Source organism: Neofelis nebulosa, chromosome 7 (genome assembly GCF_028018385.1).
Source record: "Neofelis nebulosa isolate mNeoNeb1 chromosome 7, mNeoNeb1.pri, whole genome shotgun sequence".
NCBI lineage: Eukaryota > Metazoa > Chordata > Mammalia > Carnivora > Felidae > Neofelis > Neofelis nebulosa.
Window position 1 is genome coordinate 134,861,607 of NC_080788.1, and position 19,028 is coordinate 134,880,634.

Consider the following 19,028-nt stretch of genomic DNA (forward strand, 5'->3'; position numbering starts at 1 on the left):
TTTAATTTGGGTGAAATTGGTTAAAGGACAGTGGGAGAACATGATTTTCAAAATATTATTTGAAAAACCATGGCTTGTAGCAATTTAACCACAATAATTATAAGGAATGGAAGATAGAAGCTAGTGAATCCTTAATAATTAAATACATTTCATTTCTAGGCTGTTACTTATTCATTTCTAAGGCTGTTCCCCTTACTTATACGATGTATACTGTATTTTAAAATGTATTTCACTAAATACTATATGAAAAACCTGACAAAAGAATACAAATACCCTAGCAATGAAGCATTTTTAAGATGTGTTTGGCCATTGAGATTTGTAACTCGCCATATCACGGAATATTCTTTACATTGATTTTCTATTCGTGCCTCTTCTCTCTTCCTATTTCCAACTCTCCCCTTAATATATACACTTTATTCCCACTCAGGCTTTCCACCGTGAACAAACCTGAACAAACACAATGAAGATGGGGAAAAGGGAGGGGTAGAAGATGGGGGAGAAAGATGATGATGATTGATAGATTTGTGAAGCAGATCATATCTTTCTGGTCTGCAGAGAGAAGGCAACACCATTCCACCATTCCCTGGCTTGCTGTTGCAGCCTCTTTAAGTCTTTTTAAAAAAAATTTTAAGTTTATTTTTGAGAGAGAGAGAGAGGTGGGGGAGGGTTGCAGAAAGAGAGGGAGACACAGAACCCAAAGCAGGTTCCAAGCTCTGAGCTCTTAGCACAGAGTCAGACTCCGGGCTTGAACTCACAGACTGCGAGATCATGGCCTGAGCTGAAGTCAAAGGCTTAACTGACTGAGCCACCCAAGCACCCTGCTGTAGGCTCTTTGAACAGCAGGTTCACCCTCTCTGCAGCATTTCAGAAGGAACACCTGGTAGAACAGTTCACAAGAGGTTATCCCAGAAGTCTTGTGGCATCTGCAACGTGCCTGAACATTTTTCATTTTTAAAAAATATCTTTCTGCAAATTTTGTCAGAGCCGGAAACAGACATAACCATGGGAAGCCCTTTCTAGCAGAGTTTGTCAATTACACACTTTGTATTCTCTGATTAAGTAAGCAAATGATAAATTGGAACTGTTGCCCAGGCCCTGTAAACAAAAGATCAAATTTTGTCTTCTGCCTTGGCAAGAAAACTAACTGCAGCATTTTGTCAAGATTTTTACAAGTGCTGATTTCAAATTAATTAACTGAAATTGTCCTTTTTCTAGTTTACAGAAAAATTGAAAACATTAGTAAATTTAAAGATAAAATATTTTTAAGAAAGGAACATAATCAAGATTGTACATTAAAATATTATCCAACTGCACTGTAGAGTCAATTTGCTGTTTGTTCCAGCTCTAACCTAGGAGATTCTAAGTGCCTATTTTCTCCCCTTCTTTGCTTTTATGGATTTATGAATAAAGGTCTGAGCCTTCTCAGGACCAGGAAAATTTTAAAAATGTATCAAAGCATGGGTTTTAAGGTCTATGGAAGATTCACAGATACATTAATTTCAGTAAGACTGGAGCCAGGATGAACAATATTTTCCATAGGAAAAAAAAACAGTAAAGGGAGAGATATTCAGGCATACAAAAAATATTCAGTGGAAACGTGAAAACATTAAAAGAAGACTGGCTAAGCATATGAGCATGACACAGATTTAGCAACTAAGCATACATCATTTGTTTCAGAAACTGCTTCACTTTTTTTAAAAGAAAAAAAAAAACATCTGACCAATTTCTTGCGCGAGGAAAACTGCCATGACCCTTCCAGACCCTCCCCAAGGCAGCTGAGGTGTGCAGTCAATTCCTCTGTCCCCAGCTCCCCACGGCCGGCCGCCCCTTGCCCCAGGACCTCCTGAAGCTCCCCGAACGGAGGGTGACCAGCTGGGGACCCAGGGGCGCAAGGCCAGGGTGACCTGGTTGCTCCCGACAAGCTATAAAAGATGCGAGGCGGGGGGGAGGGGTGTCCCACAGGTGGAGGTGGGGCTGGGGCGAGAGGCAGACAGCTTCTCAAGTCCTGGGCTGTCCCAAGTCGGGGCTACGCAAACACTCCGCCCTTGAGCGTCCCCAGATGTCAGTCTCTGGATACCACCCCTCACCTGCCTCTGCCCCTGCCCCTGCCCCGCGACCTCGCGCCTCTCTCCAAACCCTACGAGTCCCGGGCCTCAGCCTCGGCCCGCGGCCGGCGCGCGGGTGCAGCGAGAGGCGGGGCGCGGTAGGGGCGGGGCCAAGCGGGCAAGGCCCGGCCTCTCGCAGGGCCGCTCGGCGCGAGGCAACCGCGGTCGTGGCGGAGGGATACGGATCTCCATATATATACCGCAGGGAGCAGGCTCGCACTTCGGCAGTGGTGCTGAGAGCCTCGAGGGCGCGGCGCCGTTACTCGCAGTCGGGCGGCGGCAGCGGCACAGCGCTGAGCGCACACCGCGCCTTAGCAGCAGCAGCAGCAGCAGCAGCAGCGGAGGCACCCCCGCCGTCACAGCCTCTGCGCTGGTGCAGCCACCCTCGCTCCCTCTGCTCTTCCTCCCTTCGCTCGCACCATGGTAGGTCGGGAGTGGTCAACGGCGGCATAGCAGCTCTCTGCCCATGATTTCTTCCCAAATTTTTAGTTCAGCCCCCCCTTTTGGTGGAGGGGAGGTCCTTTTTTCCGGGTGTTACGCAGCAACTGCGGTTAAGAAGGGCGCATTTCGGATTTGCATGTCGCTTTCCTCGGCCAGGGTTTCTTATTAAATATTGGTCCCTCTTGGAGCTGGACTTGGCTGTGGGCTGTGCGCGGGCAGGGGCTCTGGCCGCAGCAGCACCGGGGCCTTCCGCATCCACCTCCTCTCCCCAGCCCCGCACCACTGCATCCAGCGCGCCGCACCCGGGCTTCCCGCAGCGCTGCGCCTGGGCCGGGGCCCGGGGTGGGGGTGGGGGGCGGGGGAGCCGGGCGGGGCCGGGCACTCTATACCCCCACCCCCCTCCGCCTTCAGCCCGGGGCACGGAGGCGGCGGGTCGGGAGGGCTGCAGAGAATGAATGGGCCCACGCTAGCCGGTGGCGCACATTGCTCGGGCCGGGGCGTGGGGGGTGCCGTCCGCGTCTACCTCCTCCCCCACCCCGCGACCCTGCTGCGTGTTCTGGCCCAGCCGCTTTCCCTTCTCCCTCCCGGGGGGCGCGGCGCGGGCGTGGGCTGGGAAGGAAGGAGCCGGGGAAGGGTGGGGTGGGGGCAGGAAGGCGAGGGGTGGGGGGCGGAGAGGGCGGAAGCGGCGGGCCGGCAGCACTGCGCCCGGGCGGGGCCCTGCGGTGTGGCCGGGCTCGTGTCTCCCTGTTTCGCACCCCTGCAGCCCCCCCACCCAGTGCAGTAGTGAAGGCGTGCGTGATCCTCAGTACATCGGGAGGTCCCTTCCCGCGGGAGGCGCTCGGCTCGCGCTAATTGGGGCGGGGGGGGGGGCGGGGGAGGAGGGAGCTGGCGCGCGGCTCGGTTTCCATTAGAGACGCAAAGTTTCTGCTTCAGGAGGAGGCGGCGGCGCGGCGGGCTCGCCGCCTGGGGGAGCAGAAGCGGGTGGGAGGCGCGGGGCGGGCTTGGCCCCCTCTCGCCGCGCGGTCCCGTAGCGGGGGTGGGAGTGGGGGTGGCCCTGGTCTGGGAGGGGCGGTGTCTCCGCCCTGGGGCCCCCTCTCTCCTCCGCACCCCGCCTGCTCGCGGGGCACGCACCCCTGCCTGGCCCCTAGCCACTTTGCAGTCCGCAGGGAGATGCCCTCCACGTTTCCGCTTTCTCTGCGGCCTCTAGATTGCCAGATGCGCCTGTGCGCCTCGCCGGGTGTGTTTTCTACAGCCCCCTTCCTCCCTTGGGCGGGCAGGGCTGACATCACTCTCAGCGTTTTCTGGCTTGGCGGGGTGGGGAGGTTCAGGGCACCTTTGCCCCTAGGCCAAAGCGATTTGGGGGCGGGTATTTCTTTGTCGAGTAAGGCTGATGATGGATCTCAGAAACCTCTCCAAGAGAGTTTTGCGGTGAGGTGGGACTGTGCTCCCCCAATAAGGTGACAGCTTCTCTTGCGAGGTGTGGCACCTATTCCTGTTGTACAAAGACAGATGTCCTGACGTTATATAAATCATCGGGTCTCCTTCTTTCGATGTAAAGAAAACCATCTTCCGGTGACTGGGGTAGAAAGGAAGGAAGACCCAATTCTAATTTGAAAAAATAAGTTCCCCCCCCCCAAATAAATAAATTGGAACGTTCTTATTGGGAAAGTTTTCATTTAAGAGTTCGAGTAAACATGACTTGGTTAGCTTTCTGTTAGAACTTACTTTGTAACTGGCTTCACTAGGTGGTGTCCTTCATTAAAATAAAAATACATATTAGCTCTCCTTGCATTCTCAAATTCCTCTGGCTGGAGGCACAGGTTCCGTGTTGCAGAGATCAGACAATACAAGTGAGAATTACCTTCATGGCCATTACCACCTCAAGTAAAGTGTTTATTATGAGCAGCTCTTGGTAGATTGGTAGAGTAAATATTCTCTGGCAAAGTTAATAGCTACTTCTTTTCCAGAAAAGAGAAGGTGTAGTCTTACAATTGTTGTGTACTTTATGTGTACTTACCGTTTACAGTTTTGTAACAGCTCAGTTGTAGGATGGTTCCATTTTTTCCTGGCTTCTTCGTCAAAGATAATTTGAGGGCATCAGCCATAATAAATGGTAGGCTTTTAAGTCATAACTGCCTAATTTAAACAGAAAGCATTTATTCCACGGAAATCAAGTTAGGTGGGGTAACCCATTGCCATAAATTTATTTTTTTCCACTTCATTGTGTCTCATAAAATAGATCTAAAAGCCTCTTAATCCACTCCAATGCCATTACGTAACGCCTATTCGGAGATTTTGGAGCTCCCGCAGCAATGCGCAAGGTGCGCTAAAAGCCTGCCCCTGGACGCGATCCTGGCTGTGGTGACAGCAGCCTCAGACTGGGATCCTTGGATGGAAGGGGGGACTGCGGTGTCCCTGGCGCAGTAGGTGGCGCTCTTCTTTCTCAGAGCTTGCCTATGCGGTGTGGCCTTTTGCCGCTAGAGGTGCCATTTTTCAAATTATGAACTGACCCTTCCTTAGGGAGACCTCAGCACATTGCCTTAGGCCCAGCCAAGAAAACCTGAAGTACAGTGTTGTCACTTCTTTGTCACCGTTTGTTTTTAAAATGGGTTTCATTTAAGGGCAGTGCTACCGTTTGGGGATGGTTGTCTTTTTTTTTTTTTTTTTTTAAAGGTCAATATTAAAAGTATAATTGGGAAAACTATGTTGCCCTCAGTCAACTCTTGTGCATTGAGTTATAACCTCTTCTTTCTTTATCTAGGCTGATCAGCTGACCGAAGAGCAGATTGCTGGTAAGTTGCTGACTTCAGGGGGTTCCAGTAGACCAGAACTAGTCACGACTGTGTGGGTGGCTTCTCTGACCCTTCCCCCCCAATAACCTGAGCAGTTTTCTAAAAATTGATTTAAATGGAAACAATATGCAGAGATATTTAGGTCAGGAGTGAATTCCTTGCCAGTGTTTCAGAGGCAACGTGGAAGGAAGTGGAGGTGGGAATACTTGTTCCGCCCTGGAGTGTTTGACTGAACGTCCTGGTGTTCAGGGCTCCGCACGTAATGAGATGGTGCTGAGCCTGCTCCTCGCAAATGGAGTTTAGAATTCTTACGCCACGGGGCTTTTAGTAATTCACCGTGAAGGCTTGGGCTTGCCGTTTGAAAATAAATGGGAAAATGAGTGTTAGGACTACTATAATTATTGGAAAGGGAGTTAGTTTAGATTCTAGCTTTTAGTGTTCCTTGGAGGACTTTTTTTGGGGATGATTCTGTTCAGGAAACCAGGAATACGCCTTTGAGATGTTAAGTGCCATGTAGAGAGAACAGCCTGGTTACCTGGGACTGTACATTTCTAGGAACCGCTTCATGTTGTTATGAAACCAGGAGTTCTTATGGCTGTAGAAATTTAACAGGGAGGGGCCTGAAGGGAACTTGCTGACCAATCTTCACTTGTCAGATTGGATTGAGGGCTAACTTAAGTGTGTTTAAGCTTAGTTTTCTTGAAAAACGTGAGAATACTATGGTTTTGCTTTATGGATTGCTGAATGGAGGCCAGTCCAATAGGACTGTTGTGGTCTTTATTTTAGCAGATAAAGACCAGGCAGTTTCTGGTAATTCCCAAACTTGGACGGTTTGCTTTGGCAAGCCCAAGGAAAGTGTGTGCTGTGCCTGGGTTGGATAAAGACGTTCATTCTAAAGGGTACGCTTTTGTTTTCAGAGTTCAAGGAAGCTTTCTCCCTATTTGACAAAGATGGCGATGGTACCATCACAACAAAGGAACTTGGAACCGTCATGAGGTCACTGGGTCAGAACCCAACAGAAGCCGAATTGCAGGATATGATCAACGAGGTGGATGCTGACGGTGAGGGCTTAGACCTATGAATGAGTGCCAGCGTTGTGTAATGCAAGTTCAGACATGTCACAAGATTGTCTTTCAGGTCCCCAGAGCAAAGCACATGCACCGCAGTGGTGGCCTTACAGCCGTTGACAAGGAAAATAGAAGATTATGGGCCTGCCTTTGGCTGTGCTCACTGTCTAGAACATTTCCTGGATCAGATCGCTGATTTGTTCTTTTCTACTTGCCGTGACCTACAGCTCAATCTTTTATCAACTGGCCCATGAGTCTGCACTGAGTCCTGTGGGGGAAGTAAAAAAAAAAAAAAAAAAAAAAAAAAAAAAATAGCCATAGACCTTTTAAAAGAGCTTACTGTCTGTCTCTCGAGGAGTGGGAAGTGAAGGTGGGTAAAGAGCACTCTTAGAATTGAGTACAGGCGTGAGCTGTGGATGTGTTTGTGCCAGAGAATTTTGAAGATCACGTGAAGCTTGGAGAGATGGGGTGCTTGGTGACTGTACGGAGTAGATTTAGAGAGTCTACTAGAAGAAGAAGATAAATAAGGTGCAGAGCAAGAAGGAACAAGCAGTAACCCCTGTAACAGTTGGTCACCAACTGGTCATCCATTTCTCTGGACTCTAGAAGAGTGGAGAGTAGACCTTATCTTGCTCACTTCCATCGGTAAACAATTTCTGAGCATTCCCCTCTTGAAAAAAAAAAAAAGAAACCATGTGTTTGTGGAAACCATATATACATGTACTGTAGAACATTGTAGAACATGGGTAATTTTTCAAAAGATGAGCCAAGAATAAACAGTTTGGATCTAGACTCTTTTCTAGATGATTGGCTTGGTGTAGTAGCCATTTAAACAAATGTGGTATCCTAAGGTGATAAAGTAGAGTTAAACTTGTCTGATCACATTTAGAAGCAGGGGTTTGGGGCGAGCTCTTTAACAAGTGGTTTCAGCCCATTTGGGCTACTTCAGAAAGAGTTTTCATCCATATTAGTGTTGTTTTGGAAAGGATATAGCTCATAATTCTCTTGCGTTTGATTGCTAAGGCCATCTGGGAACATGGAGTGGCTGCCTCCCGTTTCATGTGAAGCCTGGGAAACTGCTTAGGGACTCGCAACTGGCAAAGTGTCTTGGGCCCTTAGATTGTATGGAACAAGGAGAGAGAAGTTGTCTGGGACTACAGAATCTAACACTTTGCGATGAATAAGTGTAATGCCTGAGGACGTCTTCTCTGCATGGCTAGGAGATGGCACTTCAAATAATTTTTGTCTTGCGTGCATGTCATTAATGCTTTAAAATTTTGGAGGCCAAAATGACTTAAAGGGGTCTTTGAATTACTATTTTGATTTAAAGGTACTTGCTTGTGAAAATGAGTACTTAAGGCTTTTTTCCTCTAGTTTTGTTTCCATTTAATGCAAGTTACCCTGTTAATCTGGTGGCTTGTCTCTGGAGGTGGTTCACGTAACTCTTCGTTTTAGAGGGGAAGTTGTTGGGAATACTGGCTGTAGAACAGATTCTTCTGACACTGTTTCCTAAATGTTTACAGTTCGGAGCTATGAAAACACTTCCGAGCCTTGCCCTTAATGGGAAACAAACAAAGATACGGAATTGGAGAGAAAAAGATCAGTTGACTTGTAATGTGGTTGAGAAACACTTTCTGGAGAAGACTTTGTGACGGTTTATGGTCTGTGGCATAACAAAGTCAGTTTTTCCCCTCCCGTAATTCTTTTCTTCTGTGAGAACGTTTGGTTGTATTGGCAGGCCAGTTCTGGGCCTTTCCCAGCATCACCGGCCAAGGCAGAGTTAGGTCGGAGTGGTCACCCTCACTCAGGGGGACGGCGCTCTCCAAAGCCTCTCTCAGGAATGGAAGGGAGCTGTGCTCTTTCTCTCGACCTGTACACCCCCCCATTAGTGGTCAAGAGGCCACGTGTGCACTTTCCTTTGCATCGTTAAATGATATCCTGGGCACCGATTGCTAGTTTGAATTACCATGAATCATGTGAAATTACCCTGCAAAGTGTTTAAACAGTTTAGACTTATAAATGGTTTTACCTAATAAAATAATTTACCAGTTTGTGCCAGTGAGGCTTCAACCATTCCATAAAGTGCTTTTAAGATTATCACTGCCAGGTAGCATTACTGGAGCATTTCTTTTATGTGAGCTTTTGTTTTTTAATTTAAGGTAATGGCACCATTGACTTCCCAGAATTTTTGACTATGATGGCTAGAAAAATGAAAGATACAGACAGTGAAGAAGAAATTCGCGAGGCATTCCGAGTCTTTGACAAGGTAATCCTGCATCTGTGTTGCAGACGGTACTTACATATGGCTTTTTTTTTTTTTCCCCCGATCGTTTCTAAATGCTCTGACAATCTGTTCCCTAGTTAGCACACTTAAAGCTAATTGCCGGGCCCTGTTATCTCACTTTCAAATATCCTGACTTCTGCAGCCATCTTATTGGGTGAGAGTAAGCATAGTAAGTAGTGGCGAGTTCTGAGCCAAGTTCTTGGTTGTCACTTTCAGTTGGTTAGCTTTTGCAAAGCCCCTGCATTCTCTGGGTTCGCTGAGTGTATGCACGTAGTCGGTAAGCGGGGAGAGGGGGCCGGACCGGAGATGTGCACGCTGTATGCAGAAGCGGCAGTACTGGGAGAGGGGATGATGAAGTCACAGACCCGCTTAGCTGCCGCCGTCAGTAACAAGGCTCCACGTTCACAGGATGGCAACGGTTACATCAGTGCGGCAGAACTACGTCACGTCATGACAAACTTAGGAGAAAAACTAACAGATGAAGAAGTAGATGAAATGATCAGAGAAGCAGATATCGATGGAGACGGGCAAGTCAACTATGAAGGTAAAACACTACAATTTCCTTAGCTTAGTTTTGAATAGACTTCCCTTTGGTGTCTGTAAACAAGCTAACTGCTTCACTAGACAGGGGTTTTTTTGGTTTGTTTTTAATGCAGAAGAGAGCTGACGTGTTCATGAAAGCTACTTTTGAAGATAACCAAAAGCTATGATTATTTGTCTTTTCAGAATTCGTACAGATGATGACTGCAAAGTGAAGACCTACTTTCAACTCCTTTTTTCCCCCCTCTAGAAGAATCAAATTGAATCTTTTACTTACCTCTTGCAAAAAAAAAAAAAAAAAAAAAGTTCATTTACTCATTCTGTTTCTATATAGCAAAACTGAATGTCAAAAGTACCTTCTGTCCACACACACAAAATCTGCATGTATTGGTTGGTGGTCCTGTCCCCTAAAGATGAAGCGCTACACATCAGTTTTACGATATAAATACTTGTACTACCTTAACGATAAGGAAGCACTTAGTGGACTCCTTGCAGTTCCATTTGCTAATGATTACTACACTGTTTGGGCTGGCCAGTTTTTCATGCATGCAGCTTGACGATTGAGCACAGTCAGGCCTTTGTATTAAAAACGAAAAATGAAAAAACAAATTTAAAAAAACCTGTTTCAGATGGGTTCTAGTTCAATTTGTTAGTATAAATTGTCATAGCGGGTTTACTGAAAACAAACCTTTAAAATTGGTTTACCTCAGGATGCTGTGCAGAAAAATGGGTGAAGGATAGATAGACCGTCTAGACGCAGCCCCACAGAGCAGGACAGCCCCCTGTACTTCGTGCGCCCCCACCCGCGGTGACAGTGACCCATCCTGCCGGCATCCTGTGCGTGTTGGTTTAGCGTTGTCCGCGTTGTACCAGAGAGCGAGATGGGTGTCGGGCTGTCACCATTCACACAAATTTTTAAAAAGAAACCTTTACCAAGGGAGCATCTTTGGACTCTCTGTTTTTAAAACCTCCTGAACCTGACTTGGAGCCAGCAGAGGTAGGCTGTGGCTGTGGACTCTTCAGCACAACCATCAACATTGCTGTTCAAGAAATTACAATTTAACGTCCATTCCAAGTTGTAAATGCTAGTCTTTTTTTTTTTTTTTCCAATAAAAAGACCATTAACTTAAAGTGGTGTTAAATGCTTTGTAAAGCTGAGATCTAAATGGGGACAAGGCAGTTGGAGGAGAGGTTTAACCATTTAACGCCCACAGCCCAGAATCGGGCTTCTCGCCCTCCCGACATCCCAGCTCCGACCTCTGAGCGTGAGACCTTGCCTAAAGCCGGGCAGATAGCAATTGCTTCGTCCTGTCCATAGGCACGTAGGTCTACTTGTATTTTCACTGGGGGGAGGTGGGGAGTGAAGGCCGGGAGCTTCATGATTATTCAGGCAGCAGAGCTCTTAAGGAAGGAAAAAAACCCACTTTTTCTCAAGCATGTACTTCGGGGTTCTCAGTCGTGCTGCCGATTACCTGTTTTATGTAACTACTTGAGACCATCTGTGCAAGAGACATGGTTTTGTGTGTCTGTAATTCAATCCTCGCTGGGTGGTAGGAGCACGAGGTCCCTTCTTAGCCAGTCTTCGTGCCTAAAAGACACTACCGGTCACCTTTGATTGATGACTTTTAATTTATACTACTTTCCTTAGCCTCCTTTTCTTTTCTATTTTTTTGTTTTGTTTTGTTTTCCTGCAGTGGACTTGACACTTTGCTTTCTTTCTCCCAAGTAGTCCCCAGCCTGAAAGTAAACAACTCCAGCATGGAGTGGATTTTGTGTCTAATTATAAACCTGTAACCAAAACTGAGATGCTGACACTGGTCTTTGCGGTGGGATTGGTGTTCTCTAAAAGCCCCTTTAAAGACAATGCATTTAGTGTAGAACTCTTTTTCTGCAATGAAGGCTGGAGGTGCGTCTTTCAGGGTGTTAACTGATCGTATCTTACCAGTAAGGAGATGGGGGTTTCAAGAGTGTTCGTGGGCGGTTTTAATTTGCCTGGGACAGCAGCAGGCTGCCAGTGAGGCAGCGAGAAGCTCTTGGCAGCCAAATGGGTGCATTCGGGGCTGGTTTACAGAGACCCTTGGCTTCTCCCTCTCCTACTCCCTGTCTTTCTGGCATTTTGCAGCCTGTTAGATTTCCTGCCAGAGGGATAGGTCAGAGCCGTGGAGAGGAGCCCACCCATCTGCTGCTGGTCCTTAGACTGGGTGGTTGTAGAAGAGAAGGTGACTGAACTAGAGATGGCTTTCAGAGTTCCCTGAATCTGGAAGGAGCACCTGAGAACACCTTAGAGGTTCTTCTGGTGAGACAGTGAGGACCGAGGGCTCCTGGACGTTTCTTGCAGGGAGGCCAAGTGTTGACCCATCGCAGGCCTGTGTTCAGTGGCCTCTCAGCGTCAAAGAGGGATGGGGGTGATTCAACTTGTTTTCAAAACTTTGCCTTCTGTCTTAACTCTTTCGTCAAGTCTTTTTCTAGAAGCTGGGTGGGCTCCATTTAAGCGGTCCCACAGTCCTTCGTGAAAGACCGTTCATGAAGTCAGAGTCTTACATGGCCAGCATCCTGGATGGGAAGTGAAGCCTTGCCCCCAGGGAGTGCTGAGTTCAGCTTGGCGTCGAGGGGCAGCCCAGTCCGCTGTAGCCTTTTTTTTCCCCTCTGGCTTTTGAGGGGATGACCAGCCCAGACTGGGCGTTTGCAGGCTGCACGAGTTTGTGAGAGGAAATAGCTGGATGTGGGGGTCCGTCCCCCTAACGTTGCTTAGCACCTTCCTGTAAACTCTTGCCCCTACTTCTAACTGCTCTATAAATATATACATATATTTATATATATAAAGTGACTAGTTTAACTGGCATCCCGCTTGAGCCTGAGACTTGCCATAAAAAAACTGCTGAGTACTTGGCAAACACTTTCATAGTTTTGTTCTCCATCTGTTTGGGGTAGGTGTTAAGCAAGGCAAATGCATCTCGATGTTTCAGATGGGCTTTTGATGCACTGTTGCCAAGAAAGGCTTTTTTTCTGATTTTTAGACAAATGAATTTTTGCACACTTTAATTGGTGTCTTTCGGCAACACATTGAAAATTAGCTACTGTACATATTTTTATATTCTCTTTATAAATGCATGTCTGACTGTACTTCTAACCTGTATCGTAACGAGCGGCCGTCCAGTAGGCCTCCCTAAGTGCCACCGTGGCACATCAGAGTAGCAGCATATTATTGGCCCCTCAGCATACTGGGAACTTCCTCCTAAACCAAGAATGTAAATTTGGTCAAGGGTCCGCTCTTGTTTCATTCAATTATTTTAAACCTTTGAACTAATACTGTATATCCTAAATACATTATCCTTTTGGCAGTGACTAGGATTCCACGAATGTGTCTTAACCCGTCCCTTCAGCCGGCAGTTTACGATTTCCTTTTTTTTTTTAAATCCCCTGAAGTTGTCTTCTAGGAGACAGAAATCCTTTGCGGTCTGTATCCCTCGAGTAAGAAGGTAGTGGCGTGGGTGGGGTGTGTGTTCTTTCTCCAGCCCTTCTACTGTTCATTACACACGTCTGTAGCAAAAGATGGCCGTAGTTGTGTTACTGGAGTTAACCCTTCACCATGGCGATTTGAAAAGGAGATGTACTTGAATGTTTCTGTAAATCTTGAGATAAACTGTTTGGAGATTTAACCACCTCTCTGATGGGGGACCAACTCTATGGAAATTGTAAATAAGTTTTATTTATAAACCTGGCACTGTATTCAATAAACATTTCTGCAGCCTTTCATCTCTAACTGCGAACTGTGTAGGTTTTTAGCTTGTATAGCCTCCAATCCCTTCTGCTTAACGGGCGAGGTACACCTGCCCTCAGATGTTATTCCACCCAGGCTCTAGGACAGTGGGTGAGCATGAGGGGCCAGAAACACCACAGACACATCCCACTATAGCCTTACTCTAGTTTTAAGTTCAAGTGATAATAGCTGACATTTGAACTCAATCTTGTGGCCTATCACTGTATCCGTGCTTGCTTTATGCAGAAAATTCACACCACGAAAAGGTTCATTTCCCTTTAACCTCAGCGTTAATTCCAAGTTTCTTGAGGAACTGTGTGAAGAAATACACTTTACAAATTGGACGGGAATTTTATACCTAAGCCCATATTACTTCTGCCCGCGTCAAGAGCAGGGCAGCCAAGGAAACGGGGTGGGATGCAACTTTACAGCCTTGGAGTTGAAACCTTCCCCTGTTCCGATCCTGTTCAGACCCTGATCCTAGGCAAAGTTCTCTAGCAGGAAAGTCCACCTGTTTTCCTGAAAGATCTTTTCCAGGTTGCTTTGCCCGTTTCCTTCTGCACAGAATCTGTGAGAGAGCCAAAAAGAAGGGGAAAGGTCACAGGGGAAGCCCCTGCTTTGGTCAGAAGGCTTGAGACCCGCTTCCAGGGAGCATTTGGCCCCTTCTGTATACAGGAGCTGAACTAAAGGATGTGGACACCACTGTGGAGACAGAGCCCCTCTGCCTGACACTTTAGGCCTGGCTCTTTGTTTTTGGTTCTTTCCCTCTGGAGCTGTGGACAGGTGCTTCCCTTCTCTGGGCCCCAGTTTCTTCCTTGGTAAAAGAAGATTTTTAGACTAGGTGGCTTTCTAGGATTCTGGCCAACCCAGCTTGGCATCACTTGGTGTTTAAATTGAAATAGCAGCCTAAGGGGTGGGAGGCAGAATAGTGTGGGCGTGCTATACGCTTTGAGGTGACAATTGGGATTTTTAAAGTGTCAGCAGCTCCATGTTGGCAGTGGAGTGAGGGGTAAGCTTGCTGTTCAGACTGATGTCAGGTGGGGCACCTGGGTGGCTCAGGTGAGAATTCGACTCTTGATTTTGGCTCAGGTCATGATCTCCTGGTTCATGAGATGGAGCCATGTTGGGTTCTGCGCTGACAGCATGGAGACTCTTGGGATTCTCTCTCTGCCCCTCTCCCCCACTCACGCTATCTCGCTCTCTCTCAAAATAAACATATATGAAGACTGTGATGTAATATTGGAACGTGGGTCAGAGAAACTGATCATTAAGTGACTTCCATCCTCCTCCTGGGATGGAAATAGGAAGCTCTCTGCCTGCAAGAGATTCAGTCCAAGTGGCAACGTCATCTGGATTTTCAGCAGCTTTGGTTCAGGAAACACACACACACACACACACACACACACACACACACACACGCACACATTTCCGATTTGAGCTGAACTTCCCCGGGCACTGGGGGCTGGAGCACCCAGTGACTCAAGATGCCTTAGAAGGAAATAAAACTTGAAAGTTTTTTTATAGCTTGGAGTTTCTCTCTCACTGCCCTCCACCCTCTGCCAGGGAGCAGGAGGAGTTAGCTGACTCCAGAACCCCACGGGAGAGCAGATGAGGCCAGAGGAGCCGGCCGGCTTTCCCGCCTCTCCCATTGACAATCCCTGAACTTGAGTTAAAAAAAAAAAAAAAAAAAAAGGTGGCAGTTTTCTTCAGAAGAATTATGTTCTGCCTCTGTGTCAGCAACCTTTGGAGTGAGTATGTATGTATTTACACAGATATTATTAGAAATGTCTCATTTGAAAGTTTTATTTTCACTTACAGAGATGAAGGGGAAAAATCTGGAGGTACTTCCACTAAGAAGATAATTTCTTAAATTTTGTGTTATCATCTTTCTATCCTCGTGGTATGTAAACATGTGCAGTTTGCTAATAATTTTTTTTAATGTTTTATTTCATTTTTTGAGAGAGAGACAGAACGCAAGCAGGGGAGGGGCAGAGAAAGGGAGACAGAATCTGAAGCAGGCTCCAGGCTCTGAGCTGTCAGCACAGAGCCCAACGCGGGGCTCGAACCCACAAACCACAAGAGTATGACCTGAGTCCAAGTCAGCCGCTTAACCGACAGCCACCCAGACACCCCTACGGTTTGCTTTTAAACTAATTTACTTCCCCTTGTTGGGTCTTACTATATACCCTCAGGCTGTGACTTTCTTTTTTAATTACCGTGTTTTAGAGTAAAAGATTTTTTTTCCCCCACAGAGATTGGTACCAGAGGCAAGGTTTGAGATAATGGATTATAAAAAGAAAATGGGAAATAAATGAAGAAGTAATTATAAACTAATACTTTAGTTAAAAGGACTAGATCAGGGGCACCTGGGTGGCTCAGTCAGTTGAGCATGTGATTTCAGCTCAGGACATGATCTCATGGTTTGTTGATTCAAGCCCCACGTCAGGCTCTGTGCTGACAGCTCGGAGCCTGGAGCCTGCTTCGATTCTGTGTCTCCCTCTCTATCTGCCCCTCCCCCATTCACACTCTGTCTCTCTCTCTCCAAAATGAATAAATGTAAAAAAATAAAAATAAAAGAAGGACTAGATCATACATTGTAGGTCAAACTCTCAGTGCAAATATCAATATCTGGTGATTCTCAAACTTTTGGGAATACTTGACCATGACAAGAAGCTTGTTACCTCAACAGGCAGCCAGTCCCATTTTTACAAAAGTATGTCTGTGATTCTAAAAGAAATGTTTATTGTAGAAAATCTGTGATCTCAAATGACCCCACTGCTATGTAAAATATACTTAATGCTTAGTATTACCTTCCAGAATTTTTTCTCACCATATGGATGCAGAGACAATGGACAAAATTGGATCTGTAGGTACGGTTTTGGTTTTTTTTGAATTAAGCATAATATTCTTTATTATATACAGTTACATATTGTGTATATTATATACATATATAATCTTTTTTTTATGCTTTTTCTTGATCTATAATTCATGTGCCATAAAATTCACCCTTTTCATAGTGGTTTTTAATATATTCACAAATTGTGCAGCCATCAATATTATCTAATTTTAGAGCATTTTCATTACCCCGAAAAGTAGCCCTTAGCCGTCACTCCCTATTCTCTCTTACCCCTACCCCTGGCAACCATGAACCTACTTTGTGTGTCTACAGATTTACCTATTCTGGACATTTCATGTAAATGGAATCATGTATTCATAATTTTTTCTCCTCTCTTTTTTACTTTTTATGCTGAACATTCCTCCATATACTTCAATTCTTAGATACAATTTTTAGGAGCTGACTACATGAGTATGGCCTACTTTCGTTAACGATCCCCTAGTAAAGGCCATTGGGCACATTCCGTTTTGAGCAGCTCTAAGTGTGAGAACATTCTTAATAGGTTGACCTCTTCCTTTCAGCTTCTCCTCGTTGATTCCATGTCAGCCTGGTGGAGCAACCACTGGACATCTAATCCTGTTTCTACGCTGTAGACCTTTGGTCTTTTCCACTTCCACACAGCCCTCCTTAAATCTTCAGGCTTGGGGCGCCTGGGTGGCTCTGTCGGTATGACTCTTGATTTCGGCTCAGGTCACGATCTCATGGTTCATGAGTTCAAGCCCTGTGTTGGGCTCCGTGCTCACAGCGTGGAGCCTGCTTAGGATTCTCTCTTTCTCGCTCTCTGCCCCTCCGCCTCCTCTCTTCCTCTCTTCTCTCTCAAAAAAAAATATTACAAAAAACTCTTCAGTCCTAGTATTTACTTTTTGTTGTTGTTCTTTTTAAGACTGCTCTGAGCTGGGGCACCTGGGTGGCTCAGTTGGTTAAACATCCAACTTCAGCTCAGGTCGTGGTCTCACGGTCTGTGAGTTCGAGCCCCGCATCGGGCTCCGTGCTGACAGCTCAGAGCCTGGAGCCTGCTTCAGATTCTGTGTCTCCCTCTCTCTCTGCCCCTCCCCTGCTCATGCTCTGTCTCTATCTGTCTCAAAAATAAATAAAAACAAAAAAAAAATTTTTAAAAAAGACTGCTCTGAGAGTAATCAACAAAATACAGTGAAATTCACTCGGATTCTGTATTCAGACAGACTTCTGCATTCAAATCTTGCCTTCCCAAGCCATACAATTTGGCAGGTGACAGCTTGGTGCCTTAGTAGCCTCAAGGCAGTTGCAAGAGTGAGATTACGGAAATCCTCTGGCACGGCGGCAAGCACGTGGAAGGTGCTTAAACGCTTTCTTCTTCCACGAGGTATGAATTCTGTTACCGCAGAAGAAAACGAGGCCAGGTTTCCAGTTTCCTTTGTTTGATCCAGCTCCTGTTGGCTCTTGGGAGTTGCCACTTCCTCTCTTTGTTCAAAGCACACAAACCTTCTGGTTAGTTAGCTTCTCATCCCTTTGGGAACCTGATGCCAGATGCCAGTGTCTATTCTTCTGGTATCGGCTCCCCAGAGCTCACGGGCAGGCCTTCTGGACCCTCAGCGGGGCCAGACCTAAAGGCCTCTGTCAGTGTTCTCCCTAGGTGTGCCTGCATGGGAAGAGCTGTAGCATCTTTGGGCACTTGCAGGCTGGGCCTTCTCTGGAGAATGATCAAGGTCCCATTCTTGTTAAAGGTCCATCTTAATGGAAGCAATTGACACCATGCGGGAGAGGGCAGTGGTTAAGCCCTCTCTTCCTTCTCATTACCTTCTATCCCTGGCAGAGGACTACCTCTTCCTGCTCCTTCTCTTCTGGGACCCTGTGGTTCTATCAGAATTCTGACTGGTCCTTGAGAAATGCTCACTGCCCCCAGCTGGGAGCCCTACTCTCCAGGATGGCTGGACCTGGCCCAAACTTGTCTAACACCATGGAAAGTAAAGCCACCTGGTCACATCCTGCCTCTTCTCTTCTCTGCCAAACTTGATCTTCACCTGGAACATGTCATATGACATGCCTTGGCTCCCAAGACCTGATTCCAACTCAGTGTCAGAGATACCTCCCCAAACCCCAGAAGTGGGCAATGACCCAATGGTCAGCTAAGTCTTATGTGAGCACATCTTTTTTTGAAGGGTTCTGGAAGAAAATTCAGAGTCTGGACACAGCTGTTTAAACGGGGCAAATCCTTTAACTCAGCCTTGCCCATAACTGCTTAGTCTTTCCATTCAGGCTGCCACCTGTAATCAGCAAGGAATATATATACATATACACACACACACACACACACACACACACACACATACACACACATATATATGTATATACTTTTTTTTTTTTTTTTTTTGCTTGCTGGGAGAGCCAGCTGATTAAGGGAATGAGTGAGAGGGTTGTATTCTAATTATTTGTTCTCAGGTTTGATGCCTACAACGCTTAGAGCTCTGAATCAGAGGGCTTCTAAATATGGGAAGACTCAGTCTCTACCTTTTGAGGAGCTTTTGCAGGCTTTTCAAAGAAACAGTAACTACAACTACCAAGCAGCATGCTGATGAATAACATATACCAACTTGAATACATAAGAACTGATGCAGACATAGCATAACAATGTATAAAACAAAAATCGACAACAACAGGAATAACAAATCCATCATCATAGAGATTTTAGCATTCTTCTCCCAGTAATGAAGAAACCAGGCAGACAATAGCACATTTGAACTACACAATTCACAAGTTTGATCTTGCATATATGTAGAACATTTTATCCAGCAATTAGAGATTTCAGATTGCAAATACTAATTAGGTCTTAATAATAGTTATAAATTAATAAACTATTATATTATTATAATGTATACTTATAAATACAAATATATAACTATTAATGTCAACAATAAAATTAATAAGATATTAAATAGAGAATTAAGATTGACTATTAGGTCATAAAGTAAATCTCAACACTTTTTTAATGCTTATTTATTTTTTTTGTTTTTTTAAAAATTTTTTAAATATTTATTTAGTTTTGACAGAGAGAGAGAGAGAGACAAAGCACGAGTGGGGGAGGGGCAGAGAGAGAGACACACACAGAATCCGAAGCAGGCTCCAGGTTCTGAGCTGTCAGCACAGAGCCCGACATGGGGCTCGAA

The 19,028-nt window shown here is 46.0% G+C and overlaps 1 protein-coding gene across 1 annotated transcript; it reads left to right on the forward strand.

Moving 5' to 3' along the window:
* Positions 1-2,310: 2,310 nt before the first annotated feature.
* On the forward strand, positions 2,311-12,992 carry CALM1 (calmodulin 1). The gene is made up of 6 exons (XM_058740000.1): positions 2,311-2,528; positions 5,308-5,338; positions 6,256-6,399; positions 8,565-8,671; positions 9,098-9,233; positions 9,416-12,992. Exons 1-6 carry the CDS (start codon positions 2,526-2,528, stop codon positions 9,442-9,444), a joined length of 450 nt encoding a protein of 149 aa, XP_058595983.1. The 5' UTR covers positions 2,311-2,525; the 3' UTR covers positions 9,445-12,992.
* Positions 12,993-19,028: the final 6,036 nt, after the last annotated feature.

Excerpts from the sequence above, each read along its gene's own strand:
- CALM1 (XM_058740000.1), top strand. Across the intron at positions 5,339-6,255 it reads GACCGAAGAGCAGATTGCTG|AGTTCAAGGAAGCTTTCTCC; the intron begins GTAAGTTGCTGA and ends TTTTGTTTTCAG. Across the intron at positions 6,400-8,564 it reads CAACGAGGTGGATGCTGACG|GTAATGGCACCATTGACTTC; the intron begins GTGAGGGCTTAG and ends TTTTAATTTAAG.